General features: G+C 46.7%; 1 protein-coding gene across 2 annotated transcripts in view; it reads left to right on the plus strand.

The window, feature by feature from the left end:
* The window catches only part of LOC141048366 (methyl-CpG-binding domain protein 2-like), a 46,915-nt gene extending 39,779 nt beyond the window's left edge, over positions 1-7,136 (plus strand). For both annotated transcript variants that reach the window (XM_073543871.1, XM_073543870.1), the window contains exons 6-7: positions 5,968-6,097; positions 6,642-7,136. In XM_073543871.1, the coding sequence (XP_073399972.1) occupies positions 5,968-6,085 (118 nt within the window). In that variant the 3' untranslated portion in view covers positions 6,086-6,097; positions 6,642-7,136. The remainder of the gene's footprint in view (positions 1-5,967; positions 6,098-6,641) is intronic.
* The last annotated feature ends 14,706 nt before the right edge of the window (positions 7,137-21,842 follow it).

Consider the following 21,842-nt stretch of genomic DNA (forward strand, 5'->3'; position numbering starts at 1 on the left):
AGGGTAGCGGCAAGATCGGCAAACCTCTCTAACGCTGCCTGTAGAGCTCTATGGCTCAAGAGCTGGCTGGGGGATGCTCAGTCCAAAACGGGACTATGCTCCATTCCATGTGAAGGCAAATATCTTTTTGGGCAATCTTTAGATGATATTCTTGATAAGGCAGCAGACAAGAAGACGGGGTTTCCTACTGTTTCATGTCCACAGTTTGAGTTCCTTTCAGAGGAGAAGATATAGCAGGAGCAGACCACCCAAAGAACAGGATGACTGGAGAGATAAGAAGCCAAAGAACAAAGTTTTCATGTTTGGGGGTTCCTCATCAAGGAACCGAAAATCCTCCAAGTGATGGGCCGTCCCAGGTGGGAGGAAGGCTGTCCCTCTTCCGAACTGTCTGGGAGAAGATCTCAACCAATACCTGAGTGCTCAATATAATAAAATCTGGACTGAAACTAGAGTTTGCATCTATCCCCAGGCACAGCTTCAGGATCTCATCCCCCAGATCCTGGAAGGAACAGCAGGCCCTGGAAGCGAAGGTACTACTCTTGCTTCAAAATAGGGTGCTAGATGAGGTACCTATTCAGCAGCAAGGGAGAGGATTTTATTCTCCCCTGTTTCTGAAAAAGAAACTAGACCTATCATACAGGACTATCATCAATCTGAGAGGCCTCAACAGATTCCTGGTCTACAGACCATTCAAGATGGAGTCCATAAAAACAGCAATCAAAATCTTATTCCTGGGCTGTTAAATGAGTGTTAGACCTAAAAGACGCATATTATCATGTCCCCATCCACTGGGAAGACCAGCAATTCCTAAGGGTAGCGGTATATGTAGGAGGACAGCTCAGACTGTTTCAGTACAGAGCACTACCCTTCGGTCTGTCCATGGCCCCAAGAAATTTCAACTAAGATTATTCTGGAGGTGACAGCACACTTACGGGAAAGGAATGTCCTGGTAGTACCATATTTGGACGATTTTTTTAGTGATTGGCAGGGCGGAATACAAATGCAGTGCTCAGCCAAATTTCATCCGAAACGCTATGTCCAATCTTGGTTGGATGATAAATATGGAAAAGTCGAGGCTTCAGCCCCTGAAGGTTCAATCCTTCTTGGGGCTTATTATAGACTCAGAGAAACAGGTCTGTCTCCTACCAGAGGAGAAGGACCGTATGATAGCCCTAGTTTCAGCAGTCCTGTCCATCTTGATCATATCCCTGAGGAAGGCCATGTCTCTTCTAGGAACAATGACTTCATGCATTCCAGCAGTGCAGTTGGCGCAATGTCATTCCAGGGCGTTGCAGCAGGATCTCCTAGAAGTAGAAGAGGCTGTCTGGTCATCTGGAGGGGAGGATTATGCTTTCCCAGGAAGCAGTAAACTACATGACCTGGTGGCTAGATTCAGAGAATCTATCGCATGGCGTCCCATGGTCTCTCCCAATATCAGATGTGATGGTGACGGATATGAGCGCAGAGGGATGGGGGGCGCATCTCAAAGACCATTTGATACAAGAGATCTGGTCAGAAACAGAAGCAGACAGCTCCTCAAATTACAGAGAGCTGCTAGCAATAAAAACCCCAGAGTTCATTCCCCGTTTAGAAGGGAGCCATGTTCAAATATTGGCGGACAATCAAACTTCTGTAGTCTATAGCAATCACCAAGGGGGCACAAGATCCTGGCCCCTAATGCAGCTAGCTCAGGAGATTCTACAGGTGATGGAGGAACATGAGCTATAGATATCGGCCCTACGCATAAAAGGGAAGGAGAAAGAGGAAGCAGACTTCCTCAGCCGGACAACTTTGAGACAGATGGATCTACCTCTCATTCCTCCAGCTTTCGGCAGAATGTGAATCTTTGTGGGTAGCCAGAGATAGAACTGTTTGCCAACAGGAAAACAAGAAGCTTCTGTTACATAGACCCAAGAGAAAGGCCATATGCACTACAGATTCCTTGGGATTTTCGACTAGCTTATGCATTTCCTTCATTAATGTTGATCCCAACAGTGCTGCTGAAGATTCGGGAAGAGACGGCGGATGTCATCCTCATTGCTCCCTTTTGGCTCAAGAGATCATGGTTTTCTTGGCTGAGGAGAATGGAAAATGTCCTTGACAGATCCCTGGGTTCTCCCGGATGTTCCAGGTCTCCTCAGGCAGAGTCCAGTGCTACATCCTCAGAAATCGGATCTTCATTTGATGGCTTGGATTTTGAGAGGACACTGCTAATACAGAGGGGGTTTTCTCCAGCCTTGGTAGCTACTCTGATGCGGAGTAGAAAGCCCATAACTAGGATTTATGGTAGACTATGGGCAAAAATTATGGCTTTCTCATGGCAGCCTGTTGGGTGCACGGTCCCAATCAGAGATCCTAGAATTTCTTCAGAGGCATATGGAAATGGGCCTGGCCACCAGCACCCTTAAGGTGCAGGTATCTGCCTTGGGAGCCCTTTACAACGCTAACCTGGTGGTAGATAGGTGGGTGGTCAGGTTCATTAAAGCATGCCAGAGGTCTAGACCAGTGCTAGCCCCAAAGACGCCTTCATGGGATTTGAACTTGGTCCTGGAAGTTTATACAAAATCACCCTTAGAACCCATTCAGGAGGTGCCAGATAAGATACTGGCGCTGAAAACAGTGATTCTGGTAGCCCTATCCTTTAATCCCGTCATGCAGGTTTTAGAGGATAGGGCGGTGTTGAGACCTGATCCAGCGTATCTCCCCAAGTTGGCCTCCAAATTTCAGGAGGTAGTGCTTCCCTCCTTCAGTGACCCAAAGACTGAAGAAGCGTGCAGGCTTCACACATTAGACGTCAGGAGGGCCCTGATACAGTACCTAGACAGAACTAGGCAATGTAGAAAGGATGAGACCTTATTTGTATAATTCCAGGGAAACAGGAAAGGGTGCAGTGTTACAAGGGGGACTATAGCTAGATGGATAAGGGGCGCCATTAGATTAGCCTACACCTCTAGCGGTAGACCAATTCCTGGAAATCTGAGAGCCCATTCTACCAGGGCTGTGGTGACCTCCTGGGCCAAGAGAGCAGAGGTGTCCATCGAGGAAATATGTAAGGCGGTCACATGGTCTTGCCCTTCTACCTTCTATAGACACTATTGCCTCAAACTGTCCTCCTTTGTTGACCTATCCTTTGGGAGGAAGGTACTGCAAGCGGTGATCCCTCCCTAGGATGCTTTAATCTATATAAATCTCTCAGGTGGTGCTGTCATGGGAGAAGGGGAAAAATCTAAGTTACTTACCGTTAACGGTATTTTACAGAGCCCATGACAGCACCCTTATATTCCCTCCCCCGCTTTGTCACTTGTGGTGTGCACTATTAAGGGCGTTAAGAAAAATGTATTTGGTGATGGTTGTGTTAACTGTCTGGAGGTCCTCTCATGCTCTGAAACCAAACTGATGTGGAGGAGCGGTACCGCCTTTTTATTCAGTAGGTTTCCTGTCCTGGTGGGTGGATACACTCTCGGGTGGTGCTGTCATGGGCTCTGTAAAATCCCATTAACGGTAAGTAACTTAGATCATGCTGGCTGTGTCTTTATTTACAATACAACTGTAGGATTAGTAATGGATGGGAGTCTTATAGACGCCTCTCCATTACTAAGCAGACTGCTTGGTGTCGCCGGACAATACAAAGGTGACATCAACCCCACAAATATTACTCCGCTTGTCACCGCTACAGGGCAAGTGGGAAAGAGCCGGGCAAAGCACCAGAATTGGCGCATCTAATAGATGTGCCTTTTCTGGGCAGTTGTCTATTTTTAGGCTGGGGGCAGTGTCCATGGCCCTTCACCAGCCTGAGAATACCATCCCCCAGATGTCTGTTTTAGCAAGGTTGGTTGTCAAAAATGGGGGGGGGGGGGGACCACGCTGTTTTTTTTTTTTTTATTATTTATTTAAACAATTAAAAACAGTGTGGGGACCCCTCTATTTTTGATAACCAGCCTTGCTGAAGCTGAGGGTTGCAGCCCCCAGCTGTGAGTTTTGTCTGGCTGGTTATCAAAAATACAGGGGAACCCACAACTTTTTTTTTTTTCTTCATTATTTACAGCATCGGAGCGGCTAGTAAAAATTCCCACCCGCCGCTCCTGCTCTCACTGTAATTAGCGGCAGCAGGTGTCGGATGATGGGAGCTGCAGTCCCATCAGCTGACACCAGTGACTGGAGGGTAAGCTTTATACCTCCGATCGCCAGCTGAGCACTCACGCTGTCTTTTGACAGCAAAGGAACCGTGGCTCACTGACCGGCAGGGATGATTTCCCCGCCTATCAGAAGTGGTGTTTGCCAAGCTGTCATGCACATGACAGCGCGACGAACACCCGATGTTGGGGCAGCGGAACCCGAACAGTAACACAGACTTCCTGGTGAAGTCCGTATTCAGTGTCCATGCTTGAACAGTAGGTGTTCGGTATGGACTCCGAACTGTTCGGGTTCGCCCATCGCTACTCGGGGATCAGTACAAGATATGTAATGTATGTACACAGTGACTGCACCAGCAGAATAGTGAGTGCAGCTCTGGAGTATAATACAGGATGTAACTCAGGATCAGTCATGTAATGTATGTACACAGTGACTGCACCAGCAGAATAGTGAGTGCAGCTCTGGAGTATAATACAGAATGTAACTCAGGATCAGTACAGGATCAGTAATGTAATGTATGTGCACAGTGACTGCACCAGCAGAATAGTGAGTGCAGCTCTGGAGTATAATACAGGATGTAACTCAGGATCAGTCATGTAATGTATGTACACAGTGACTGCACCAGCAGAATAGTGAGTGCAGCTCTGGAGTATAATACAGAATGTAACTCAGGATCAGTACAGGATCAGTAATGTAATGTATGTGCACAGTGACTGCACCAGCAGAATAGTGAGTGCAGCTCTGGAGTATAATACAGGATGTAACTCAGGATCAGTCATGTAATTTATGTACACAGTGACTGCACCAGCAGAATAGTGAGTTCAGCTCTGGAGTATAATACAGAATGTAACTCAGGATCAGTAATGTAATGTATGTGCACAGTGACTGCACCAGCAGAATATTGAGTGCAGCTCTGGAGGATAATACAGGATGTAACTCAGGATTAGTAATGTAATGTATGTACACAGTGACTGCACCAGCAGAATAGTGAGTGCAGCTCTGGAGGATAATACAGGATGTAACTCAGGATTAGTAATGTAATGTATGTACACAGTGACTGCACCAGCAGAATAGTGAGTGCAGCTCTGGAATATAATACAGGATGTAACTCAGGATCAGTAATGTAATGTATGTACACAGTGACTGCACCAGCAGAATAGTGAGTGCAGCTCTGGAGTATAATACAGGATAAGTAATGTACCTATAGCCTGGAGTCACACTAACCTGTGCAAAATACGGTCAGTATTTTACATGTGTAATACGGATGACAGACCCCTAAACAGTGCTCCGTATGTCATCCGTAATCAAGGTGTGGCCGCGTATTTTGCGCATGTCAGCATCCGTATGTAATCAGTATGGTGAGATTTTCTTGCCGCCTTGCAAAATGGACATATAATGGAGCCCTATGACAGGGTTTCTAAAAGACACCGGGTGCGTATTTCTCGCAGGTCACACGTGTGGTCCGTGTGTAATCCGTATTTTTTGCGCACCCATAGACTTGCATTGGTGTATTACGGGCGTAGTACGCTGACAATCACAGCATGCTGCGAGTGGCACGGAGCGTAGAATACGGATGAGAAATATACGGCTGTTGGGAGCTGCCCCATAGAGAATCACTGGTCCGTGTCTAATGCGTGCTTTTTGCGCCTCTCACTCTCCCGTATTCCTCGCCAGTGTGACTCCGGCCATATAGTGACTATTAACAGGGGGCACTTACTTTAGGACCATTTTAAAAGTACATGCATTAGAATTGTATTGAATGACAGTAATGGAGGTGTCGCACCATTATTCTGCATTTTCCTTTGTAACTTCTGCTTTCTTTTAATATTACAGAAAACAAGAGGAGCGAGTGCAGCATGTCAGAAAGAAATTAGAAGAGGCGTTAATGGCCGATATATTAGCACGAAGCGCTGAGACCACAAGTGACACAGAAAATGCCATGGAAACATAACTCTGTCTTTAGGTAAGAGCAGAAATCCTGTGTCTGTTCTACTTCCGAAGAATTGGTACCTGGACGTCTCCCCCCTCCTCACTCCGGCTCCGTGCCCCTACCAGCCTCGCTGCGCTCCTCCGCACTCACTTCTGTCTGAGCAGGAAGAAACTTTCTCTTTCTGCTCAGATGGAATTTTGAAGGCTGCAGCCAATGAGAGGCCAAGGATTGGCTCCAGCAGTCACATGACCTCCCCTGATGTGGAGGCAGAGACTGGTGGGGAACACAGTACTGAATGCGGAGGAGCAGCCCCATTCCAATAGATAACAAAGAAACCTTTTATGATGGTAACACTTTTTTATAGGTGGTTCTCCATAGACTGTGCTGTGGCTTATGTTGCACCATTAAATGACTAGCCACAACCACAGGAGCGGCGCTGTTTCTGAAATTATCGTCAGCCTCTGTTTTTTGGTTTTTTTTGTTTCAGCTATTTGTTGTAGTCTCAGTAGTTTTTTGTGAAAACACTTTTTTTAATGCTATTTGAAGTTTTCAATATATATATATTTATTTTTTGCAGGTACCGCGACTATTTATCAAGAAGTGCAATTCCTGGATCTGAGCTTTGAATAAAGACATATGCACATTTATGTAGGACTTTTTTTTTTTTTTTTTAACTCTCATCGATGCAATGCCTTTCTAGACTTTGTATTTTTGATGTATATATCTATATTATGATGGAACAGAGCGATTTTTATTTTATTTTTTATGACTTTTAAAATGTATAGCGATATTAACGTTAATCCAGCCTCCGTTTTTATGCATCAGGTCCACGGTCTGCCGGAGTCTACGGCAGATCTTTTGTTTGTTTTTTTTTAAATTTTATTATTGATATAAAGCCATGACTTTTTTTTTTTTTTTTTTTTAAACTTTTTTTTTCTTTTGAAACTTTGATGGACGTTTATAGTCGTTTTCAAGTTATTTAAATCCCTTTTTATACCTCAGAGACATGTAATATTATCGGCATCTTATATATTTAAATCTAAAAAATATTAAAGAATTTTTATGCAATGATGATTCATGCCTGCTCTACACCTTACTTGTATTCATCTACGGTCGCCAACAGGAGGTCTGACGTGCCATGGGGTGCTCTTAACGTGTGCTCCTAATCTTAATGAAAATTAAGCTTTTCAGCCTTTTAAAAAGATATTGCTATCTCTAAGATCCTATCCCACTATGTAGGAGGTGTAATAATAGCAAATTCCTCCAATTAAAAATGTAGCATAGTTCTTCTGATTAGCTATTTCTCTTATCCAATGTGCAGGGCATTGCAGTAGCTTAGGTATCCATGGTTACGACTACTCATATAGTGACAGTTAGCGGTCGTAACTATGGATACCTAAGCTACTGCAATGCCCTGCACAAGACTTAGCTAATCAGAAGGACTATGATATATTTCTAATTAGAGGTATTTTCTAATATTACATCTACTACATATTTGGATAGGCTGTCAGAGATGGAAATACCTTTTTAATCATCATACTTTTTTTTTTTTTTTTTTTTTTTTTTAAATATGGTATTTATTTTGTGTTTAAAAAAAAAAAAAAAATGACCTGACTACTTTTTATATATAATTTATTTTCTGCTTTTTAAATTCTGAAATTAATGGTGACAAACCCCAATTTTTTTTTTTTCTTTGAGGGAGCAATGTTAGAACTTTGTTTTTTTTTTTTTTTTTATTACGCGGAGAGAGCTATAGCTTTTATTGCCACCGCTCCCGTCGCTGTCCCTCTGCCCCGCTCATCAAGCCCGCATACCTGTGTCACTGAGAGAGCGCCGAGCAGAAAGCTGAGGATGGGATTCTGGAGTCACGCTGCCATTTTCTCTTGGAGGCAGTGGAACTGCAGGATGGCTCCCCTGCCCAGCACGCTGCATATGATGTAGGCAATTTAGCCATGCCCCCCCCCCCCCCAGAGTCTCTGGCTCAGAGGCCAGATTTCCCTCATTATTAGCCGCCTCCGAGCCCCGATGCAGCTGCAATGGCTATATGTCCGCTCCTGAGTGTAGCTGTGAATCCAGCTCTGGGAAAGTGGAGGAGAGAGATTTGTGTTGCTAAACTATTTAACTATTTTTAGCAATTAGAGTATTCTCTAGACGGCATACAATTGTTCTTAAGCCTCCACTATTCTCATTACATCTACCCATTATTACACTCTGGATGTTAATGTTCCTATTCACTGACATCCAGCAGAAGTGTTCACATTGATGAGAAATTGAAACATTTAGGTCTTAAAAAAAGGAATGGATTAATGATCTTTTCTTGTATGGGGGAATTTTGCTCCAAATTCATAATGGCGCAGTAAGTTTGAAATGGCCAAAATCCAAAGTTCTGTAGTGGCCCCGTACTGTAGTGGCCCCGTACTGTAGTGGCCCCGTACTATAGTACTGTAGTGACCCCGTATTGTAGTGGCCCCGTACTATAGTACTGTAGTGACCCCGTATTGTAGTGGCCCCGTACTATAGTGGCGCAGTACTGTAGTGGCCCCGTACTATAGTACTATAGTGGCCCCGTACTATAGTGGCTCCGTACTATAGTACTGTAGTGGCCCCGTACTGTAGTGGCCCCGTACTATAGTGGCCCCGTACTGTAGTGGCCCCGTACTGTAGTGGCCCCGTACTGTAGTGGCCCCGTACTGTAGTGGCCCCGTACTATAGTGGCTCCGTACTATAGTACTATAGTGGCCCCGTACTATAGTGGCCCCGTACTGTAGTGGCCCCGTACTATAGTACTATAGTGGCCCCGTACTATAGTGGCTCCGTACTATAGTGGCCCCGTACTATAGTACTATAGTGGCTCCGTACTATAGTACTATAGTGGCTCCGTACTATAGTGGCTCCGTACTATAGTACTATAGTGGCTCCGTACTATAGTGGCTCCGTACTATAGTGGCTCCGTACTATAGTGGCTCCGTACTATAGTACTATAGTGGCTCCGTACTATAGTGGCCCCGTACTATAGTACTATAGTGGCTCCGTACTATAGTACTATAGTGGCCCCGTACTATAGTGGCCCCGTACTATAGTACTATAGTGGCTCCGTACTATAGTGGCTCCGTACTATAGTGGCTCCGTACTATAGTGGCTCCGTACTATAGTACTATAGTGGCTCCGTACTATAGTACTATAGTGGCTCCGTACTATAGTACTATAGTGGTCCCGTACTATAGTGGCTCCGTACTATAGTACTATAGTGGCTCCGTACTATAGTACTATAGTGGCTCCGTACTATAGTACTATAGTGGCCCCGTACTATAGTGGCCCCGTACTATAGTGGCCCCGTACTATAGTGGCTCCGTACTATAGTGGCTCCGTACTATAGTACTATAGTGGCTCCGTACTATAGTACTATAGTGGCTCCGTACTATAGTACTATAGTGGCTCCGTACTATAGTACTATAGTGGCCCCGTACTATAGTACTGTAGTGGTCCCGTACTGTAGTGGTCCCGTACTATACCGGTTCATCTGTCCTCTGCAGTCATTATACAGCGTTCCAGCATCACAGAACAAGCCCATTCAAAGCCTCTTCCCATGTAAGCTGAAGCATCGACTTTTTCCCTTTTTCTTTCTGCGCCATCAAAACTGGGATAAAAGCTTTAAAGTTTTCCTAGTGAGTGGCTGCAGGTCACTATCAAAGTGGACACTTGTAAGGAGCAGATGGTAAAAACAACCCTGGGACTCTCCTACTAAACGCCGGCTCTTCATCGCTTAGCGTCTAATCCGGCTGTGAAATTTAATTAGGTAATCGGACAGTGACGGGCAAATGTGCCGCACGCTGCAATCCAACGTTAATAATGGACAAGACGGAGATGGGGTCACTTACTTTGCGAAACCATCTGCACTGCACTGCGGAAAAGCTCTACAGTATTTGTTTTATCATCACTTTTCTTTTAGCGGAGTTCTCCACTTTTATTTAACTTCTTTTACAGATGTTGCACTATTTGTCCTCTAGGCGGCAGCATTGTATAATGTTAAGGCTCAAATGTGTCCTCTGCTGCTGTCGTCACAAGATGAGAATCATTGGACTTGGAAAGGTTCCTTCCTGTATTTTGACATAAATTGTCATCTCCATATGTTCTACTATAAAACTGTCCCTATGTACAAGAATAACTGCTATGCTGCCCACTGTATACAAGAATATAACTACTATAATACTGCTCCTATACACAAGAATATAACTACTATAATACTGCTCCTATGTACAAGAATATAACTACTATAATACTGTCCCTATGTACAAGAATACAACTACTTACTATAATACTGCTCCTATGTGCAAGAATATAACTACTATAATACTGCTCCTATGTACAAGAATATAACTACTATAATACTGCCCCCTATGAACAAGAATATAACTACTATAATACTGCTCCTATGTACAAGAATATAACTACTATAATACTGCTCCTATATACAAGAATATAACTACTATAATACTGCCCCCTATGAACAAGAATATAACTACTATAATACTGCTCCTATATACAAGAATATAACTACTATAATACTGCTCCTATGTATAAGAATTTAACTACTATAACACTGCCTCCTAGCTGTGAGGTTGTGTTTCGTGGATCTCCTCATGTCTGGAGCAAGCCCAGGGAGGGGCCACCCTGGACGGGGAAGCTTCCCAGGCAAGGCCCTTGCTTCCCGGCCTACACTGGGACAAGCCTCCCAGGCTTCTACTAATGGGAATGTTAATCCCAAAGCCACTGTGAGTCCAGTGAATGCAGCGAGTCAAAGCTGCAGCAGTTTGGTGAAGGAGGAGAAAGCTGTGACTAAAGTTTTGGGAGGAAAACCTCCAGTTCCAGCAAAGAAACAAGAAGGAAAAGTGTCAGTGAGTGATGGAAACCAGCTGAATGTGAAGTCTTGTAGCTCCCCAGTCAGTAAGCTGCTCCTGCCAGGTACTGTCATGATCTGACAGTTTTAAATTGCACTGGGTGAACTTTTTTTACTTTGGAAAGTTCCAAGGTGTCTTGACTGTCCCCGGTGGTGGTTAGTGGTATTGCACTTTAGGTTTTTGTGCACGTAATTATGTATCAGGTGTGACACCCTATAAAGGTGTGCTAGGGGTGTGCAATCACTGCCTGTGATATTGTGAGATTGTGTTCACTCTGAGTTTGAGAGCCTGGTGGAAGGATTGAGCTGGAGAGGAGTCCTGCGCAGCTTAGCCAGGGGGGACGTGTTTCAGCTATGGTGTCTGGACGAAGGGCTGGCATGGCGTGGTGGGGTCGTAGTGATGGTGTCGGCGGGAAGTGTCTGCATGGACTGGTGGAGTGGCGACTATGGAGAGTGGCACTCACCATGTGGGACTTGGCTGCTGAGCTGGACTCAAGCATGCTCGACTTCGTGGCAGAAGCTGGACTCATCTTGGGGACTCTGTTACTAAGCAGCAGCAACTGGTGGTGGACTCTGCTCCAAGGCTGCACTATGGTGAAGGATCCTGTTATGGTGATGGATCCAGGTGGAGGAGAAGATGCACGCAGGTGGTGGGCTCTGTTGCTAGGAGCGCACGCAACAGAGCAAAGCTAAGTGGTGTTCCCCCTGTATTGTCTCTTTCCTCGTGTGTTATTAGTGCAGTGGTGGGATTAGTCTCCGCACCGACCCATTCCCTAGTGAGGGTTTAGGGTCAGGGCGAGCAAGGGGTTAAGGTTTGCGTGCGGCGACAGGCGCGGAGCCTGTATAGGGAATGTTAGGAGTGCAGGGACACTGGCTCAGGGGAGCTTAGGTGGTCTCCATCTCCCCATTCCCTATCGCAGGGCCCACCATTGTTAATGTTTCCCAGGTTCCCTCTTATTATTTAAATTCGCCTTACTGGAGGCGGGGTTTCCAGAATTATTGTATAACGTGTAATACCTAAATTCGCCAGGTGGAGGCGGCGTACCCACCTGCACGTTTTATTATTTAAAAGCGCCCCACTGGAGGCGGTGTATCCAGGGTCACGTGTGTTATGGGTTCACCTTGCGGTAACCGCTGTGTGCCCAGAGACACGTGACCATTACAGGTGCACAGGTGAGATCGGCCCCAGCTGTGCAGATCACCTCTCCTGCTTCCAGGCAGAGACGGACGTCTTTGGAAAGGCAGACAATGCAGGAGAACCTACAGCAGTATGGCGCGGTCAGGATGCACACGGTCACAGTCAGGTGGCAGCGATAAACCTGCTGCGGAACCTGCATCCAGCCAAGGAGCCACAAAAGCATCCGTGGTGGACCCGCACAAGACTGTCTTCAAAACCCCTGTACCCGTGGTCAAGACTAAACCTGTGGGGCCGGCGCGTGCACCCGAGCTGCAGCTAGCGGATGAGATACCGGGACTTGTCCGAAAACTGGGTGAGTTACAGCAGCAAAAAAAAAGCGCTGCAAATGGAGGTAGACTTCATCTATAGTCTAAAGACTAATCCTGCCAGTAATGACGCCTATGACCTGACACTGAACACACTGGGTGTACAGCTGGCGAGTGTTGTGCAGGACACTGAGTCTGTGCTGGAGAGCATGGGGCCCCTGGCAGAGACCTACAGGAACCGGGAGCGGTTCACCTCCTATAAGCAGGACTGTGCTGTAGAGGCCAGAACCCCTGATGTTCAGGATGGGACCCCCCAGCAGCGGACACGGCCAGTGCTACAGGCTGCCCGCTTCTGCTTCCAGGAGGGAAAACAACTGCAGCAGCAGGCAGCTCAGTGTGAACAGGAGCACACACTGCAGACTCCAGCAGAGGCACCACAGGTCCCAGAGTGCCCCACACAGGAGCAGGACAGTGTATGTGAGACTGTGCTGATGAGGCTGAGGCTGAAGCACAGACTGTGGCTGGTGATGCTGTGCCCATGGGGTCGGGGGTTGGAGGGGTTTCACATTCTGTATTGGACGTCGCACTGTCTGATAATGATGCTGCTTATGATAATGTGCATGATATGTGTGATTGTCCCCCCTTTGCCATCTAGTCCACAAGGTGTGACAGCCCCCCCTGCTGCAGACCCTCTCCCTGTCAGTCAGCCCAGTGTGACCCGGCAGGTGCCCCCCAGGAATGCCTGGAGCCGTGGCGCCCCATCCTTCACTTCCAGCGCCAGATATACCGGCTAGACATTCAAGCGCATTAATGTGGTGCGGTTTAAATACATAGGTGCCAAGGAGGATCTGCCACAACGCAGGTATGTGGTGAGAGAGCTGCTCTGCGGCCAGATGGGGTTTGTGGCAAATGAGATACTGGCGGTGTCTAATCTTCAGGACAGGCAGGGCTACGAGGTCAGCTTCAAGCTCATGTCTGACCTGGATAGATTCTGGGCCAATTACCCCAAGTTCAGAGATGTTGAGGGCTGGAATAAGTTTGTGTTAGTTACTATCTCCAGGCCGGACACAGTCACAGTAAACCTCACGTTCTGGAATGAGGCCGTTCCTCCACAGGACATCGAGGTGTGGCTCCGGAGACACTGTGACCTCGTCTCTGGACTCACCAAGGTCAGAGATGAGGATGGTATCTGGACAATGGGGTGGCGGGTCTTGGTAAAATTGCGGCAATGTAATAACATCACTGCCCACTTACCCAACTCCTTCTTCATTGGGAGGGAAAAGGGAAGGTGTTATTATCCCGGGCAACCCAGAAAGAGTTTCAAATGTGGTGGGAAAGGTCATCTGGCTAACGCCTGTACTGTGGTGAAGTGCAGTCTGTGTGGGGCAATTGGCCATGTCGCTGCAGACTGCCGGGATGTCAGGTGCAACCTCTGTGGTAGGATGGGCCACCCTCACAGGGACTGTCCAGACGCCTGGCACAACATCTGCAGAGTCTTCCCTGATGAGTTAGTGATGGCAGGGGCAGAGGCTCAGGAGGATGAGGATGTGGTGGCAGGGACACATGAGGAGGAGGATTTAATGTCAGGAGAGATGTTGACCAGCTCAGATGCCCACCAGGAGTCCACTCAGGCAGCACCAGAGAAGCAGGGTGCAGAGGGGAACATGGAGGTCGTCCATCAGGTCCAGCAGCCTCAGATACCCCCCCCTTCAGCATCGCTGTCTGTATCTGATGACTGGAACAATAATAATAAAAGGAAGAAAAAGAACACATCCTCCCGTAAACCTGAGGCAGAATATGACACTGGTCAGACTGCTAGTAAGAAGGTTCAGAATTCTGCAGGAGTGATGGTCGTGTCCAACAAGTATGGAGTTTTATCTGACTCCAATGGTGACGATTATGAGGAAGAGTTGAGGAAAGTTGATGCTGAGTGTGACAGGGACATAGAGGACCATCCCCCGCCAAAGCGGAAGCCCTTATCTGTGGACCCTCAGGTAGAGTCTGACATGGACACCAGTGGTGGACAGAACATCTCTGACTCATGATGATGGCTGTTACTCTGCTCCTTCTATATTGTGGTGTGATGGCAGGGTTCTCATTGACAGTGACCTCGAGCAATGTGAATAGCATTAGGCTGAGGAGAACTAGACACGTGGTGTATGAACATCTCAAATATCTGGACACAGATGTCATCTTCCTGCAGAAGACACGACTGACATCTCTGGGGCTTATGAGAGAGGCTGAGAGGGAATGGCGGTCCGGTCCTTCTTTCTGGTCACTGGCTGTGGAGCCTTACGCCGGGGTCGCTGTCCTGTTTAACACCAATGATGTGACTGTGCATAGGATGACGAAGGTGGTCATGGGAAGATGTCTGGTCCTCGAAGTCACTAGCCATGGGAGGCGACTCCGGCTTATTAACATCTATGGGCCACAGACAGTGACTGACAGGATCCAGCTGTTTAATGACGTCAAGCCTTACCTCTTCACTTCTCTTCCAGTGGTGATGGTGGGGAACTTTAATGCCATAATGACATCAGGTGACAGCTCCTCAGGCAGGGCAGTGACCAGGGACGGTAAGGTCCTACATAACGTCATAATGCAGGCAGGACTGACTGATGTTTTCGCACAGGGTGGGCGACAGCCAAAATTCACATATTCATGTTCCAACAGGAGCAGTAGGATAGATTTTGCTTTTGTCAGTCCTACTGAGGCTGTCGGCGCCCTGAGTGAGAAGGTCGTCCCTTCCTCTGATCACCTCGCCTTGTGCTTCTCTTTGGGTTCCTCTAACCGTCCGGATATTGGTAGAGGGTTGTGGAAGCTCAATTCCAGTCTCCTGGATGATGCCTATGTTCAGAGCCGTGTTCACTCCCTTATCCAGCTTCATCTAGACAGGGTTGACTTCTATGACAACATGACCGACTGGTGGGAGGACGTCAAGGAGGATATCAGATCCCTCTTAAAGAGACTGTCAGTTAATAAAGGGAGGAATAAGTACAGCCAGTACCTAAAGCTGCGCAAAGAATTGGAGTCACTGTATTCAGCGGGCGGGGATGACAAAGTGAAGATCGACCTGCTGAAATCTGAGATAAAGCAGTATCAGTATAGCAGGTATACCTCCCTGGTTCTTGAATGGGATTATGGGTCCTTAGGGGCCCCTGATCCCTTTGAGAATTGCAGGGAGAGGGTGGCCGAAAAAATGGTCACGGGTCTCATTGACTCCCAGGGTGTATTGCAGGATTCACGGGAGGGTATCCTGGAGGTGGTGAGATCTTACTATGCTGACTTGTTTCAGAGGAAAGTTTTGGATAAAGATAAGATGGCTCAATTCTTAGAGGCAACTCCAGTGCCTGATACTAATGATCTGGACTTTTCTCCATTGACAGCAGAATTAACGGTGGAGGAAGTTAAGGAGGCTATTGATAAGTTATATCTGAAGAAGGCACCAGGTCCAGATGGTATAACAGCAGAATTTTATAGGAAATTCAGAGACCTCCTGGCTCCAATTGTCGTGGATGTGTATAGAAATTGTCTAGGAAATCACCTGATGCCTCCATCCATGAGAGTGTCCTCGTTAATTCTGCTGTCTAAAGGTAAAGAGCCGAGCGACATCAAGAACTGGAGGCCGATTGCCCTCTTGAATGTGGACAGGAAGATTCTAGCATAGATCCTATTTTCTAGATTAGTCTGTTTGTCCCCGGCACTGTTGGTAGGCTCTCAGTTTGGCACAGTAAAAGGGCGGAACATCTCTGGAGCAGTCATCTCGATACGAGAGATGTTTGAGAGATGTAAAGCTCTGCGGTGTGGGAGATATGTTGTTAGTCTGGACCAGGCTAAAGCCTTTGACAGGGTTGATCATGACTATCTGTGGGCCACTTTGTCAAAGTACGGTATTCCGGGACAATTTGTGGATTGGCTGAAGACGTTGTACAGAGAGGCGGTGAGCTTTCCTCTGATTAATGGTTGGCAGGGTGACACTTTTGGAGTTGGGGCGGGGGTGAGACAGGGCTGCCCAATGAGTCCGCTCCTGTATGTTTTTGCCCTAGACCCGTTTCTGAGGTCACTGCAGGAGTGCGATTTTCAGGGGGTGCCGGTCCCCCACTGCCCGCCTATGAATGTTGTTGCCTATGCGGATGATGTGACGCTGGTGATCTCCAATCCTCGTGAGGTGCAGATGTTATCTGCGTCCATCAGAAGCTACTCAGAGGCCTCCGGGTCTCTGGTTAACCTTGAAAAGAGCCAAGCTCTGTGGACATTAGATACTGAGCCCAGCTTTGATCTGCCGCAGTTTTCCAAAGCCTCCACCCATATTAAGATCCTAGGGGTTAAATTTGGGAGGGATGATAATGCCACGCTAAATTGGGAGGAGAAATTGGAAACCGGAAATGCAAAGGTTCAGCGATGGAAGAGCTGGAGGCTGACCTACAGAGAAAGGGTCACAATGTTGAAGACGTACCTGGTCCCCGTTTTCTTGTATGTCTCTGTCGCTTTCCCTTTGCCAGAATCTTTCTCAGCGAGGCTCTTCAGCCTGTTCTTCCAGCTCTTGTGGGGGAATAGGTTGAACCTAATAAAGAGGGGAATAACGTACCTACGGCGGAGAGAGGGTGGGCTGGATATGTTGAATCCAAGGGTTTTCTTTGACTCCTTGTTTCTAAAGGTGAATTTTGGGAACATGGACTCAAACAGTAGCTCCCTGTGGGTAAATAGTATCAGGTACTGGATATTTCCTTTTGCAGAATCTTGGGTGCGAGGCGGCAGTCTCAAGAGGAGGAGATGGACAGGTGACCACCTCCCCCAGTATCTGGACTATGGTCTGAAGTGTGTTAGGAGGTGGGGACTGGAGAAGTCTTACATTGAGGGCAGTACGAGAAGAGACCTGTATGCTCGTGTATGTAGGACTTTCTTCTACTCTCCACTGGCCCTGAGAGATTGTGTCACCACCACCCTGCAGGAAAGCCTTAGGTTCCTAAATGGGAAACGGCTACCTCCTAAACTGTTTGATGTTACTTGGCTTTCACTGCATAGTCGGCTCTTTGTCAGAGGGAACCTGAAACATCTGTGTGTCTCTGATCGGAATTGTCCCCTTGGTTGTCAGCAGGAGGAAACTATGGAATACTTTATATGTGATTGCTGGGGAGGGAGGAAGATCTGGGAGCAAGTGTCAGATAATCTAAAAATCCCCAGACTGCGGACCCTAAAGTATCCCGACATAATCTATGGTGTCCCCTCCACTGTTAGTAACATCAACAGAGAGACGATGTACATTATAATCAGTGTCATCAAATATTATCACTGGCACATGAGAACCCGGGTGTCACTACACAATGAGCTGTTCGATCACACCGCTGCTGCCAATCAGGTTATGTCAGAACTCCGGTGGATAAAATCACTGGAAGTTGGAAGGAGTCCAGGAAACACAACGTTATGGAGAAACGTAAAATTCAGTTAGAAAATATGATAATTTTTTTTTTTTTCTCTAACTTTCTTTTTCCATCGCCAGGTGTGGATACTTTAATTTATTTATGAATACGATCTGATTATGTAGTGCTGTGTATATATTACCTAAGTGATTTGTAATACTGGATGATTTTTGTTTTATTATAATTGTATTTGTTTTGTTTACAATAAAAATTGCCCCTATGTTCAAGAATATAACTACTATAATACTGCTCCTATGTACAAGAATATAACTACTATAATACTGCCCCTATGTACAAGAATATAACTACTATAATACTGTCCTCTATGCACAAGAATATAACTACTATAATACTGATCCTATGTACAAGAATATAACTACTATAATACTGCCCCTATGTACAAGAATATAACTACTATAATACTGCCCCCTATGTACAAGAATATAACTACTATAATACTGCTCCTATATGCAAGAATATAACTACTATAATACTGCCCCCTATGTACAAGAATATAACTACTATAATACTGCTCCTATGTGCAAGAATATAACTACCATAATACTGTCACCATGTGCAAGAATATAACTACTATAATACTGCTCCTATATACAAGAATATAACTACTATAATACTACCCCCTATGTACAAGAATATAACTACTATAATACTGCGCCTATGTGCAAGAATATAGCTACTATAATACTGTCACCATGTGCAAGAATATAACTACTATAATACTGCCCCCTATGTAATAGAATATAACTACTATAACACTGCCCCTATGTACAAGAATATAACTACTATAATACTGTCCTCTATGCACAAGAATATAACTACTATAATACTGCTCCTATGTACAAGAATATAACTACTGTAATACTGCCCCCTATGTACAAGAATATAACACTGCCCCTATGTGCAAAAATATAACTACTATAATACTGCCCCTATGTACAAGAATATAACTACTATAATACTGCCCCCTATGTACAAGAATATAACTACTATAATACTGCTCCTATATACAAGAATATAACTACTATAATACTGCTCCTATGTACAAGAATATAACTACTATAACACTGCTCCTATGTACAAGAATATAACTACTATAATACTGCTCCTATGTACAAGAATATAACTACTATAATACTGCTGCTATGTGCAAGAATATAACTACTATAATACTGCTGCTATGTGCAAGAATATAACTACTATAATACTGCTTCTATGTGCAAGAATATAACTACTATAATACTGCTCCTATGTGTAAGAATATAACTACTATAATACTGGTCCTATGTGCAAGAATATAACTACTATAATACTGCCCCTATGTACAAGAATATAACTAATATAATACTGCCCTTTATGTACAAGAATACAACTACTATAATACTGCTCCTATGTGCAAGAATATAACTACTATAATACTGCTCCTGTATACAAGAATATAACTACTATAATACTGCCCCTATGTACAATAATATAACTACTATAATACTGCTCCTATGTGCAACTATATCTAAACGAGAAAAGCCCGTGCCAACACACATAGGGCATCATTGTTTGTGATTTACCGAATTGAATCCGAAGACACCAAGCATGCCATACTTAGGACACTCCGTTTGGGAGCAATCCATATCTCCGTTTCTGGAGGGATTAGGATTATGAAAATTAGAGATTAGCCTCTGCTTGGTGAGGTCAGTCAAGGGTTTTGCAAGGGCGCTATAGTCTTGAACAAACCGCCTTTAGTACCCTGCAGTGCCCAAGAAGGACTTCACCTGTTTCTTGGTCCTGGGGGTGAGCCAGGACGCGATTGCGTCCACCTTTTCTGGCTCTGGACTCATGGAACCCCCGCCTACCCGGTGCCCCAGGTAGTGGACCTCGCTCATGCCCATCTGGCACTTTCCCGGCTTGATAGTCAGGCCTGCCTGTTGAAGATGCTTGAGCACCTCCTGGAGATGCTGAAGGTGTTCCTCCCAGGTGGAACTGAAGATGGCGATGTCCAAGTACGCCGCCGCGTACTCCTCCAGTCCCCAAAGCAGGTGGTTGACCATCCGCTGGAAAGTGGCAGGGGCATTTTTCATGCCGAAGGGCATGACCGTGGACTCGTACAGTCCAAAGGGGGTGATAAAGGCGGATTTCTCCTGCGCCTCAGGGCTCAGTGGAATCTGCCAGTATCCCCGACTCAGATCCATGATGGATATGTACCTTGCTTTTGCCAACCGCTCAAGCAGATCCTCGATGCGCGGCATCGGGTGGGCATTAGAGGTCGTGATGGCGTTGAGTCCCCCTGTAGTCCACGCAGAACCGGGTGGTTCGATCCTTTTTAGGCACTACAGGTGAGGCCCACGCGCTTTTTGACCGTCGAATCACCCCCAGCCTTAACATCTCATTGATCTCTTGGCGCATGACTTGTTGCACCTCCTCAGAGATCCGATAAGGTGTTTGCCGTAGTAGGGCGTGATTCCCGGTGTCCACCTCATGAACCGCTAACTCCGTCCTCCCAGGTCGGTTGGTGAACACGGCCCGGAAGGGTTCCAGGGCTTCCACCAACTGCGACCGCTGGGATACGGTTAGCAATCCACTCATCTCCATGTCCTCAATGGACCCATCGGCCTTGGCTTGGGCCAGCATGTCCAGGAGGGGATCTTCCTCCCCATCCTCGGGCAGGTTGCAGACCGGTAGGACGCAAGCTTCACGTTCGTGGTGTGCCTTCATCATATTGACGTGAAAGGCCTTGCGCCTACCCTGAGCATGGTCAAGCGTGACCACGTAGGTGACCGGGTTGAGCTGTTGGTGGACGACGTATGGTCCTTCCCAGTCTGCCTGAAGCTTATCCGTTGGTATGGGGACCAGCACCCACACCTTTTGACCCACCTGGTAGGTCCGCTCCCAGGCGTTCTGGTCGTACCAGTGCTTCTGGTCAGCCTGAGCCTGCGTGATGTTGTCATGCACCAACTGCGTCAAGGTCTGCATCTTGTCACGGAAGCGCATGACATAATCCACGATGGACACTTCTGTGGGGTTTGGCTCATCTTCCCAGGATTCTCTTATCAACCCAAGGGGTCCCCGGACTCGCCTGCCATACAGGAGCTCGAAGGGGGAGAACCCGGTCGAGGCCTGCGGAACTTCTCTGTAAACGAACAGCAGGTGTGGGAGGTTGCACCCTTGGGTCTCAACCAGCATGCGGAGCATCTGCTTGAGCTACCGTTGAAGCATTCACACAAGCCATTAGTCTGTGGGTGATACGCACTCGATACCAGGTGCTTCACCTGCATTTTCTTACAGAGAGCCTCCATTAGGCGAGACATGAATTGGGTCCCTTGATCGGTAAGCATCTCCCTGGAAAATCCTACCCTTGAAAAGATGGTCACCAGTGCGTCAGCCACCTTATCTGCCCTGGTTGAAGACAGAGCTACTGTCTCTGGGTACCGGGTAGCGTAGTCTACCACGGTGAGAATGTATTGCTTTCCAGAGCTGCTGGGGCGGCCAGCAGGCCTACAATGTCCACCGCGATTCTCTGGAAAGGCTCCTCTACCACCGGCAAAGGAATAAGGGGAGCCTTAAGAGCAGGTCCCGCCTTACCCAGTTTTTGACAGGTGTTATAGGTGCGGCAGTATTGTGTTACATCTGTCACCATCTTGGGCCAATAGAAGTGTTGAGACAGTCGTGCCTTTGTTTTGCTGATCCCCAAGTGTCCAGCGAGTGGAATCTCATGGGCAATCCGCAACAACTCAGTTCTGAACTGTAGGGGGATGACTAGCTGTCTTTCCCTCAACCACTCCTATTGGGGATCTCCGGGTACTGTCGCCCGGTGCAACCTTCCTCGTTCCCAGAACACCCTCTCCTTATCAGGCTGGGAGGTGGGCGTCTCGGCGAGGTGTCTCAAGTTCTCCAGGGTCGCATCTTAGTGCAGAGCATCCTGGAACTCCTTGCTGGAGTCTGCCAGAAGTGACGTCAGGGTTCCTTCCTTACTGGGACCCTCTGGAACCGGCTCTGGGGTCACCTCTGG

The sequence above is a fragment of the Dendrobates tinctorius genome, unplaced genomic scaffold, assembly GCF_039654945.1.
Source record: "Dendrobates tinctorius isolate UK_male_01 unplaced genomic scaffold, ASM3965494v1 ptg000135l, whole genome shotgun sequence".
In the NCBI taxonomy this organism is placed as follows: Eukaryota; Metazoa; Chordata; class Amphibia; order Anura; family Dendrobatidae; genus Dendrobates; species Dendrobates tinctorius.